The sequence below is a fragment of the Bison bison genome, unplaced genomic scaffold (assembly GCF_000754665.1).
Source record: "Bison bison bison isolate TAMUID 2011002044 unplaced genomic scaffold, Bison_UMD1.0 scf7180017864090, whole genome shotgun sequence".
Lineage (NCBI taxonomy): Eukaryota > Metazoa > Chordata > Mammalia > Artiodactyla > Bovidae > Bison > Bison bison.
In genome coordinates this window covers 39,524-51,511 of record NW_011494662.1, presented here as the reverse complement: position 1 = coordinate 51,511, position 11,988 = coordinate 39,524, and the positions used below count along the sequence as shown (strand labels likewise).

Genomic DNA, 11,988 nt, shown 5'->3' with positions numbered 1-11,988 from the left:
GGGTTTTGGACTCTGTGGGAGAAGGTGAGGGTGGGATGATTTGAGAGAATAACATTGAAACATGTATATTATCATATGTGAAATAGATCGCCAGTCCAGTTCGATGCATGAGACAAGGTGCTCAGGGCTGGTGCACTGGGATGACCCTGAGGGATAGGATGGGGAGGGAGGTTCAGGATGGGGATACACATGTACACCCATGGCTGATTCATGTCAATGTATGGCAAAAACCACTACAATATTGTAAAGTAATTCAGTTCAGTTCAGTCACTCAGTTGTGTCCTACTCTTTGCGACCCCATGAATCGCAGCACGCCAGGCCTCCCTGTCCATCACCAACTCCCGGAGTTCACTCAAACTCACGTCCATCGAGTCAGTGATGCCATCCAGCCATCTCATCCTCTGTTGTCCCCTTCTCCTCCTGCCCCCAATCCCTCCCAGCATCAGAGTCTTTTCCAATGAGTCAACTCTTCGCATGAGGTGGCCAAAGTACTGGAGTTTCAGCTTTAGCATCATTCCTTCCAAATAAATCCCAGGGCTAATCTCCTTCAGAATGGACTGGTTGGATCTCCTTGCAGTCCAGGAGACTCTCAAGAGTCTTCTCCTACACCACAGTTCAGAAGCATCAGTTCTTTGGCGCTCAGCTTTCTTCACAGTCCAATTAACCTCCAATTAAAATAAATAAATTTAAAAAAATGTTTTCTGACTTCTCTTAAAAATCGAAAGATTTGCTGCACTAGACTGAAATATTAACCTGGTGGCCATCACCTAGAGCCAATGAACATTTCCCACTTAGAATGGGGTCGTAAGTTTTTAAGAAAATTGATCTTTGGGAAATTGATATTTTCACAAGTGTAATACTGTTTCAGAGATAAAAAGTCTTTATTGAAAGTGTGTTGATTGTAATGAATGATGTGTAAATATTGCAGATTAAGTCTCATAACATTTATTATAAGATTTTTATTGTATAATAACTAAGTACCAAAAATGGTGCTTAGTTATTAGATGATGACGTTAAAATAAATTTTTAACATCATCACTTAGACGATGTTAAAAATAAACAGTATTTGATTTTGAGAAGCATGTGGTAATGTGACAGGTTATAAAATATTACCTTATTAATTTAAAATTATCAAATGAGAAAATTGTATATGCTGTTCTGTAACTACACAGATGCGTATTGGCTTTCCAGGTCCATAAAGGACTGACAAAGGCGTGGTTTCCCTCCTCCTGGTCTCAGAGAGAAACTGCCAGTATGTTACATACTGCAGATAGCTTTCATGGCAGTGTTCTAAAGTATTTCCTGAATAGGAGAATATAGAATTGTTGGAAATACTTGTTTTCTTTTTTTTTTTAATTTTTGAATAATTTTATATGTCTTTTCAAAAATAAACTTGAAATACAAAAGAAAGTTGATCAAAATCAAGGAAAATATATATTACCAAAGTTGACTCTGGAAATTAATTTTAAAAAAATTAAGCGAACCAGTCACCCTAGGAAAAAGCATTAAAAACCAGTTCTCAAATAAGCACCTCTGCAGTCAGGCATTTCTGGAGTGTGGGGAGACCACCCATCCAGGTGAAACAATGGGTCTTAGATCTGGGGGACAGATAAATGTCTGAAAGTCTTTTAAGAAGATACAGTATAACTTTGTCTTCCTTGATAACTCAGGATTCCTGTCTTAACAAATTTTACAGCTGGTTTATAAGCAATCTTTCACTGATACCTTCTGCTTCTTTTACTGTATAGCTACTTGGAATGCTGTTTGCTTGGTCTTGAAATACTTGTTTTCAAGTGATTATTAACTTAAAACTTCCACACTGAAGGAATGGCTTAAGCTGTGGAGAAAAATGAAAATATTACAGATTGTTTTGATGGCTCTTTTGACCACTAGAGTCAAACATGTAGCCCAAATATATAGAACAGTCATGTAGCCCCTACTAAGTGAAGAATGTCATATTGTCAGGCCTGTGAGTATGCTTGGCAGATGGAAGGAATTTAGAACAGAGTATTTTCCAATAGCAGTGACGTTATATTTTAAATAGAAGCACAGGTGTTTCTATCATCCGTCATCTTAATTCATTTGAGAATTATGTGAAAATTAAAAAAAAAAAAAACTTTCTGTGTTTGTATTTTTAGGCATTCAGCTCAGTGAGTACCTGCCCGAGGTGAAGGAGCTGCTGCAGGCCGACCAGCTGGGAAGTTTGAAGTCCAACCCTTACTTTGAGTTTGTTTTGAAAGCCAATTATGAGTACTATGTCCAGGGACAAATGTGACTTTTTCTAAAAATGGTTGTTTTTCCTGAAAATTTGTATAAGTGTGTCCTTATAAAAACTTTAGACCTTAAACATCTAGAAGTTTGTACAGTTTTATATTTCTGAGTTTTTTATACTTTATTTGTAAGCTACTACAAAACAGTTGTATGACTGTAGTTTTGGTTTTCAGTTACATGATATTGTTTTTTCTTCCTCTTTTCCGTCGAAGTTTGTCAGTTGTTTTCATACCTACTACCATTCCTTTTTATCTCACTCCATCCAGGGTCCTGGTTCCAGCTTCTTGTATGCAAAGACCACTTCTAGGCTTTAGCTTCTATAACTCTAAAAACAGCAAGGTTACACTAAGTTGTCTCTGAAATTGCTGTGACTCTTAGATGTTATGTACTGCAAAGTGTCTGGAATATTTGTTTTGATTTTGATTAGGGCTGGGAGCAGAATATCTAGTGGGATAAGTGTCACAATTTGCTAACTTATGAAATAGACACAACAAAGTGGGGCAATTCAGTGTGAGCTTGATAACTGTTTACTTCATTGGGAAAAATGTCAAATTTCTCTACATAAATAATAGAATATTAATAAAAATATTTTGGTGAATAAAGCATATTTATGTGGCCTTCTAGTATTCTTACCTGGGAAATCCCATGGACAGAGGAGCCTGGCGGGCTACAGTCCATAAGGTCACAAAGCGTCTGACATGGCTTAGCAGTTAAACCACCACCACCACAACCTATTCAGTCAGCTTCATGCATTTCAGAACGATTTACACTGAATTCCAGCTTCTCCTCAGTCTGTCTACCTAATGTAAGGAGTGAAACCTTTATAGAAACCTTTATGGATTTTCTTAGTATGGCAACTGATTTAACTGAAAAGTAGTTGTTCTCAAAGCTTCTTTGTCCTGGCCAATGTCATCATGCAGTTTTTATCTGTCTTTAAATAAAGACGGAGTTGCTGGCATATTCAGGCTTTGGCCCAGTTGAATACTCACTAAACAACTTGCTTCCAGCAGCCGAAAAGGTCAGGAGTTAAATGTGGTGAAGAGTCCGGTTCCTGGCTTCACAGAGCTCAGCCCTTCTGCCGGCTCCACTGCAGGCTGTAGATGCTGCCTCTGAGCTGCTCGCAGTGGTAACCAGAGGGCAGGAAGAGGCAGCCCGGCCTCTGGCCTCTGTCTGCATTGCCATGGTGGAGCAGGGTGAGGAGTGTCCTAAGGCCTCTAGGGGAGTTAGGGAGAGAGAGTTGTCAGATGGCATAAGAAATGGTTGGATTCTTGTGTTAAAGGATGTTGGTTTTAGAGGGACTTAGTTCTTATCCATTGGAGAAGGCAGTGACACCCCACTCCAGCACTCTTGCCTGGAAAATCCCATGGACGGAGGAACCTGATAGGCCGCAGTCCATGGGGTCGCTAAGAGTCGGACACGACTGAGCGACTTCACTTTGACCTTTCACTTTCATGCATTGGAGAAGGAAATGGCAACCCGCTCCATTGTTCTTGCCTGGAGAATCCCAGGGACGGGCGAGCCTAGTGGGCTGCTGTCTGTGGGGTCGCACAGAGTCGGACACGACTGAAGCAACTTAGCAGCAGCAGCAGTTCTTATCCATAAGATCCTGTCATGTGACACTGTGCTCTGGGGACACAGGACCGTGCCACCTCCTTAAGTGCTACAAACCCAGTTACCCCATGTGAGGAGAGGCAGTGACGGTGACCCTGGCCCGCTGACCACAGCGGGTAAAGTGCTGCTCTCACAGCGTGATGGCTGACTGTCTCATTTTGACAGAGAAAAAGGCTCTGCTACCTCTGTCTGTTAAGGATGGCCATAGCTCTAAGATGGTTGGGGCTTTTAAAAAAGAACATTTTAACAATAATAGCATAATTAAAGCCTAAAGATTTTGAGTACTTCTTTTCTTCTAAATTTAAAAAATTTCCACAACATAGTCTTCATCAAAAAATAACTGATTCTTTTACAAACTGAGTAGTTGATAAATTATAAAGGTACTATAAAGGTGAGCATGTTTATTAAGGAGACAGAAACAGTTCTGACTTGGGAAAGGTTTTCTTTGCTCCTGTCTTTGAACACTACTCAGAAAGTCACAGCTTTTGGCCCCAGTCAAACAATAAGGTTGTGGATTTGATTGTGAGGAGTGGGCCTTGTGTATTCTCCTGTTTTAGGGATTTGTGAATGTGTCAAGGATTAAGACAGAATTTGAGAATCACAGCAAGAGACATGCTGGAATTCTTGGTGAGGTAGAAGGCGACTGATACTGATGCCCTTTGTTTTGGCATCTTGTTTTTGAAGAAAATTTTTTAGAAATTGAATTTTGCTTCTTTTTATCTTTGAGGTCTGAATCCTACTTTTCTTGAAGCGTCCATCACCCCCTAAGTACTGGGGGACTCTCTGGGGGAGTCAGGGTGTGTGGCACAGTCCTCCACGTAACTAGACCTGGAGGAGAGCCACACTTGATGACCTTAGCCTCTCGCCATGTGTGGGCATATTTGATAACTACAGAAGTATCAGTGCAGTCCACCTACCTTTTCCTGGACAGTTTATTCAAGGAATCCTAGAGAAAACAACTGTCTATATTCCTATGTAAACTTAACTCATTGAATACCAAAGTGTATTTTTCACACAGAATCTTATATAATTCTATAAGTCAAAAAATACTGTAGGAAATGTGAAACCTCTCAAAAATATATGGAGGAAAATAAACCCCTGTAATCCCACTAGCCAGAAATAACTTCAGTTACCATTTTGAAATATAGCCTAAATTGTGTATGTATCACATCTTATAACCTATGTATTTTGATGTGAGGTATTATGAGCAACCTAGACAGCATATTAAAAAGCAGAGACATTACTTTGCCAACAAAGGTCCATCTCATCAAGGCTATGGTTTTTCCAGTAGTCATGTATGGATGTGAGAGTTGGACTGTAAAGAAAGCAGAGCGCCAAAGAATTGATACTTTTGAACTGTGGTACTGGAGAAAACTCTTGAGAGTCCCTTGGACTGCAAGGAGATCCAACCAGTCCATCCTAAAGGAAATCAGTCCTAAATATTCACTGGAAGGACTGATGCTGAAGCTGAAACTCCAATACTTTGGCCACCTGATGCGAAGAGCTGACTCATTTGGAAAGACCCTGATGCTGGGAAAGATTGAAGGCGGGAGAAGAAAGGGGTGACAGAGGATGAGATGGTTGGATGCCATCACCGACTCCATGGAGATGAGTTTGAGTAAACTCCGGGAGTTGGTGATGGACAGGGAGGCCTGGCGTGCTTTGGTCCATGGGGTTGCAAAGAGTCAGACACTTTTTAGACACTGAGTGACTAAACTGACTGACTATGAGCACTTGTATGTATCTTTAGTCCAGTATTTCTCAACCTTCTTTTTCATTATCATTCCTCCTTAGGAGACTTTTTAGGACAATTTTCTTCAGTCACTGTTCCCTTCGCCCCCACCTCCATGAAAACTCATGCCACAAGTATATTGTGTGTCTTATTTATGGACCACAGCCTGTGGAGCCACAAATCACTGTAATGTCTGAGATTCTTTTAACCTCCTAAGAACTAACCTTTCCCCCTTCAAGAATGGATGTCTTCAATATTCCTCAAGATACGTGTTTTTTTAATGACTGCCTGACACTTTACCGTATGGCTGTATTAATTTATTTAACAGATTCTGTCTCTCTTCTCAACAGTCTTAAAACACTTGGGTTATCGGTCTTGGGTTGGGTTGGTTTATTTATTTTTTACCACATTAAATAAATACTGGAATAAATCTCTACAAAAATCTTTGTGCATAAAACACATTGACTTTTCCTGTCTAAGTGCTCAGTGAGCAGTTGTAATAGTTTTTAGTGTCTTTTGCTCACCCTTACCACCTCATCCCTCTCACCACCTCCAAACCCTTTTAGAAGATAGTGTACCATTGTTTTGTGTGTGTTCCATGCACTTACCTAGTTTCAACCTTCAGTCTTAAAGAGTAGGTGGCATCCTCAGTTAAGAAGGCTGATTGCCTCTGGAAGCCACCTGCCCCAGGTCACATAGCCTATCAGAGGGACAGGTACACTCAAATGAGCTTTACTGAAGGGCAATCTTTTAACTGATTTACTACAGCTGATGTGTGGAAATGGCAAGGGGAGATGCAGTAGAGGGAAGGGGGAGGAATGGCTCCAGTGGAGTCTTTAGTCCCTTAGAGATGACAAAGCAGAGCAAGTCTCAGGCTGAGAAAACCAGTAGAAGATCGAAGTCTTCTCTTCCTGATTGCCACAGTTGACTGCACATTTTTAGATGTGTGGCTTAGGAGGACAGCGAATTTGGGTTTTTTCCTTTACCCACTTGGTCACTGGACTGTTTCTGACTTTGTGTTGCCAGGCAGCCCCCCCTCACTATTTTTTTTTTTTTTTTTTGAGATGACAGAGGATGGCCGCATGTGAAGCCATGACTTCAAGATGTCTTTGGCCCTTCATTGGAGAAGATCCCTTGAGGATCTGTTAAGTTCCAGAACATACCAAGTGTTGGACAAGTTTAGAGGGAGACAGAAGGTAGCCCAACCACTCCTAGGGAAGGGAGAGTCTTCCAAGCCCCTGTGTGTCCCAAGCAGTATGGTACCCAGGACATGTCTGGCTCTTTGGACCTTGGTTTTCTTATGTTTAAAGCTAGTGTAACTAGTACATGTCTCACGTACCTCCAGATAGTAACAGGATTAACGGAACAATATGGAAACATAAGATTTTAAAAGTTCATGTCTAAATAGGTCAGAAACCGACAGCACAAGGCTGGGATCCACAAACGGGAGGAGGTGAGGGATGTGGCTGAGGGGATGGGAGGGAGCACATGGGCTGAGCTGTGGCAGATGGGCCTGTCAGATGATCGAGCTGCAGCTGCCCCTGCAAACCTGGAAGCAGGAGTTCTCCTCTGAGCATAGCTTGCATGGCTGACCTTTCCAGGGTCACTCTCAAAAGGCTGTGCAGTCAGTGACCCGCTTACTCAGACGCAAGGCACTGGGTTGATCCCCAGAGCATACATGTATGGAGACTGCCTTCCACCTGCTCCTCGGACCATTCCTGAGCCAATGAGAGTTCAACCACCCCAGAGTGGCCCTCCAGGACTATTTCAACCAGCCTGACCCGGGGCAGAGAACAGACATGCCAACTGGTGTTCTTAGGGCCCACCTCCCCAGGGTTTGCTGTACCATCAGGTCTCTGCTAGCTTGTGAGTGCTTGATTCATAGCTTTTCATGTGTGTTCAAATCTAACAGACCCTGAGCTTACAAAAGCCTGATTCATAGCTTTGCGTGTGTGTTTGAATCTAATAGATCCTGAGCTTACAAAAACTTGCACTGAGAAGAGTTGCACTGAGCAAGAGTTTTGAAAAATACAACCTCCTTCCCCTTTAAGATGTCAACAAGTTCTTAGGTATTCAGTAAATGACATTTGGTCTACCTTCAAGACCAAAATTGAAGCTATTCCCCTTACACTGTATACAGAGTGCATTCGCCACATTGTTTTCCCCTAGTGTCTCCATGTCACACTGCCACAGCAGAACACAAGGTGTTGAAATGTAGTTCTGTCCAGTATTCATTCATTCTCTAATTTAAAAAGCTGAATATGAAGGCACAGTGGCTTTATACACATTAGAGAGGCCCCATACTAACTCCCTAGTTTGTAATTGACTTTGGTCATTTTTTAGGAAGGTCTGCAGTAGTGTGCCGGAGAAGGCAATGGAACCTGCTCCAGTACTCTTGCCTGGAGAATCCCATGGACAGAGGAGCCTGGTGGGCTGCAGTCCATGGGGTTGCTAAAAGTTGGACACGACTGAGCGACTTCACTTTCACTTTTCACTTTCATGCATTGGAGAAGGAAAATAGCAACCCACTCCAGTGTTTTTGCCTGGAGAATCCCAGGGACAGGAGAGCCTGGTGGGCTGCCGTCTATGGGGTCGCATAGAGTCGGACACGACTGAAGCGACTTGGCAGCAGCAGCAGCAGCAGTAGTGTGCAGCTGGGGAGGAGGGTTTCGTATGTGCTTTTATATCCCTCTTCGAGGACCCACACCTGTCCCAGTTGCTGAGTTCCACCACCGAGTTCCTATTCTGGGAACACTTGAGCACATCAGAAAAATGAGTGGTTCCATTCTGGCTCACACCACATCACTGATGCACCCCTTAAAGCATGTCCCTGAGTTCATTGCAGAAAATTGTTCCTCCTTGTACCTTCCACAGCAAGGTTAGAACTGTTCCCCTCAGGGGAAAAAACAGTGAGAAGCACCAACTTAATAACCTCCTCTGACCCCTACTCCACCTTTACCATAAGTAGATCCAAATCCTTCTAGAAAATCAGAAAGACAGATCCCCGTGTATCAGCGGTATAAATAGAACCACTCTGCAGACTCTGGTGGACGGTGACTCTCCAAGGTGGATTGGGAATCAGCTGGCCTTGGCTGGGCATCACCCTCTAAATATAACGATGAGTTTGTTCAGCCTTTGCAGAAGGGAAAGGTTTTGCCCATCCTAGAGCGCGATGCCCTTGTCCTCCTTACAGGGAGGAGAGACGGTTGAGGCTTCATCTAGTAAGAGCACCTCTCAGTTCCCACCCTAGGGCTATGACACTTGCCTTTCCTCCCCAGGACTGGGAAGTCGGTGAGCCCCGCCAAGGATGCGGGAGTAGGGTGCTCAGCTCGGCCTGCCATACTCCAGAGCCGGCCAGTTAGTCACTCAACTTCACTCCCTTCATGAGCTCCCGAGCCCACAACACGTCCCCGAGACGGGCAGCTCTGGGTGTCCTGGCTCAGTGCCAGAGGCTGCGAGAGCCGCTGCGGGGCCTGTGCCGGGAGCCCAGCGCCTCCTCCCCGGACTCTCCACAGTTGTCCTCGCGACAGCTGCGCGCCCGCCGGCCGCCGGTGACCCTCTCCGGTGGGGGTGGGGGCCGACGGTGTCAGCCCTCTGGATTGGGGAGCTCGGGGTTGGGGGAGAGACCGAGTTCGCTGGGAGTCTGGGGGGAGGGATCGCCTGCCTCCCTGCCCGGGACTCCGGGAGGGACTCCATCTCCGGTCCTCTTGGCCCCACCACTAGGATATAGAGTCCTCCTCGGTGGAGTCACACTTAAGGAGTTGGAGGTGGGGGGTAGGGGTAAAGAACCCGAAGAAGAGGTGAAATGTGGGCGCACCTTCCCGAGGCTCCGAGAACACCGAATGGCCGGGGGCGGGGCGGCTGCGGACAGGTGCAGCCCGGGCGCAGGCTCACTGGCGCACCCCAACACTCGGTGACCCTCGCCGCACCCCAGCCCCTCCGCCAGGCAACTGGGCGGGGTCGGGAGGGGCCGACCAGCGGGCAGACACTCCATATACGGCCCGGCCCGTGTTACCTGGGCTCAGGCCAGGCCTCTCCTTCTTTGGTCAGCGCAGGGGACCCGGGCGGGGACCCAGGCCTTGAACTGGTCGGGGGAGGGGGCTCTAGTGCCCAACACCCAAATATGGCTCGAGAAGGGGAGCGACATTCCTGCGGGGCGGCGCGAGGGGAGCGCCCGAGGGCTATATAAAACCTGAGCAGGGGGACGAGCGGCCACCGCAGCGGACAGCGCCGAGAGAAGTCTCGCTTCCTTCCCACGGTGACCGGGACCGGAGCCGGAAAGCCGCAGGGGTAGCCACCCGCCCAGGTAGGCAGGGGCGGGGTGGGGACAGAAGGACGTGTCCCACCGCGGCAGCCTGGAGAACTCCAGGTAGAGCGCGGCCCCCTCACTGCATCAGCCCCAGCCCCGCGTCCTGTGAGCCGCGCCTCTGGCCCCAGAGTCACGTGTGCTTTAAAGAAGAGACAGGAAGCCGGGTCCTTTGGAAAGATCTCCAAATTTATTCCCAGCCCTTTGGGGCAGCTCTCCTTGACACTTCGTGCGTGCCGAGGTAGATGAAAGGTTTTGCTTTAGTCCTCCCCAGGGCAGTTCCTTCCCAACAGAACCAAAGGACAGTAGAAGGGACAATTTCCCCTGACTCGCCATCAGTTCCAAGGGCGCTTCGGCTGTGAGTCTGAAGTGCCATGGAGGTCCAAAATAAGCCATTCGTGTCCTGGTGGAGTGCCCAAGCCCTTTCCACGGCGTCTCCTTCCACCCTCACAGTGGCCCAGAAATCAGGGTTCGCGGACCTTGACCCCCATGCGATGCCAGGGAGGGGCGGAGAGGGCGGTGCCTGCAGAGAAGGCAGAGAACTCTCGGGTCCGTGTGTCCTGAGTTCCCAGATGGAGAAACGCTCTCTGTGGTCTCCTCGCAGTAGAGCTCCCAGCAGCGAAGCTCCGCCCGCGCGGCTTTGATTGCTTCCCCCGCAGGATGGCGCCGGGCTGCGGGCTGGAGGCTGGAGGTGTCCATAGGTCCCCGGGGAGGGAGGGCGCTCCAGCCAGCGGGGCCTCTTGCCTGAAACACTGAGCGTCTCCATGGCATTCCTGTCCTTGCAGAAACCAGATACCATGTGTGACGAAGACGAGACCACCGCCCTCGTGTGCGACAATGGCTCTGGCCTGGTGAAAGCCGGCTTCGCCGGCGACGACGCCCCTAGGGCCGTGTTCCCGTCCATCGTGGGCCGCCCTCGTCACCAGGTCAGGCTGCCAGTTCCCGGAGGGAGCCGGGCCGGGTCCCTACGCGGCCTAGCCCCGCTCCACTGGGAACCTCGGTAATGAGAGCTTGGTATATCCGCTCCGCAGGGCGTCATGGTGGGCATGGGGCAGAAAGATTCCTACGTGGGCGACGAGGCGCAGAGCAAGAGGGGTATCCTGACTCTCAAGTACCCCATTGAGCACGGCATCATCACCAACTGGGACGACATGGAGAAGATCTGGCACCACACCTTCTACAACGAGCTCCGCGTGGCCCCCGAGGAGCACCCCACCCTGCTCACCGAGGCCCCCCTCAACCCCAAGGCTAACCGCGAGAAGATGACCCAGATCATGTTTGAGACCTTCAACGTTCCGGCCATGTACGTGGCCATCCAGGCCGTGCTGTCCCTCTACGCCTCCGGCCGTACCACCGGTGAGAGCCCAGAAGCCCCCGCCCCCTCTTCCGGAGAGCCTTGCCCCTTCCCCGAGCGCCTAGCAGAGCCCAGCCGCTCATCCCCGACCCTACCCTCGCGCAGGTATTGTGCTCGACTCCGGCGACGGCGTCACCCACAATGTGCCCATCTATGAGGGCTACGCGCTGCCGCACGCCATCATGCGTCTGGACCTGGCTGGCCGCGATCTCACCGACTACCTGATGAAGATCCTCACCGAGCGTGGCTACTCCTTCGTGACCACAGGTGCGCGGCGCCCCGGGCTCCCCAGGCGGGCGGGCCGGCAGACTGTGCGCTGTCCCCGGGACCCCGCGCTGAGGGCTCCTCTCCCGCCCCGCTCCCCGCAGCCGAGCGCGAGATCGTGCGCGACATCAAAGAGAAGCTGTGCTACGTGGCCTTGGACTTTGAGAACGAAATGGCCACCGCCGCCTCCTCCTCCTCCCTGGAGAAGAGCTACGAGTTGCCCGACGGTCAGGTCATCACCATCGGCAACGAGCGCTTCCGCTGCCCGGAGACGCTCTTCCAGCCCTCGTTCATCGGTGAGCCCCGGGCACCCGCCATCCGGCCCGTGCCAGCCCCGCGGGCCCCCCGGGCCTCCCGCCCTCTGTCTCACGCTCCCCTCCGTGGCCCCCAGGCATGGAATCGGCGGGCATCCATGAGACCACCTACAACAGCATCATGAAGTGCGACATC

The 11,988-nt window shown here is 48.6% G+C and overlaps 2 protein-coding genes across 2 annotated transcripts in view; both read left to right on the top strand.

The window, feature by feature from the left end:
• NUP133 (nucleoporin 133kDa) overlaps window positions 1-2,878 on the top strand; it is a 55,941-nt gene extending 53,063 nt beyond the window's left edge. The window contains exon 26 of the mRNA XM_010838106.1: window positions 2,139-2,878. Within this exon, the coding sequence (XP_010836408.1) occupies window positions 2,139-2,275 (137 nt within the window). The 3' untranslated portion in view covers window positions 2,276-2,878. The remainder of the gene's footprint in view (window positions 1-2,138) is intronic.
• Window positions 2,879-9,780: 6,902 nt separating this feature from the next.
• The window catches only part of ACTA1 (actin, alpha 1, skeletal muscle), a 2,920-nt gene continuing 712 nt past the window's right edge, over window positions 9,781-11,988 (top strand). The window contains exons 1-6 of the mRNA XM_010838105.1: window positions 9,781-9,920; window positions 10,706-10,846; window positions 10,952-11,276; window positions 11,380-11,541; window positions 11,643-11,834; window positions 11,930-11,985. Coding sequence (XP_010836407.1) covers window positions 10,718-10,846; window positions 10,952-11,276; window positions 11,380-11,541; window positions 11,643-11,834; window positions 11,930-11,985 — 864 coding nt within the window. The 5' untranslated portion in view covers window positions 9,781-9,920; window positions 10,706-10,717. The remainder of the gene's footprint in view (window positions 9,921-10,705; window positions 10,847-10,951; window positions 11,277-11,379; window positions 11,542-11,642; window positions 11,835-11,929; window positions 11,986-11,988) is intronic.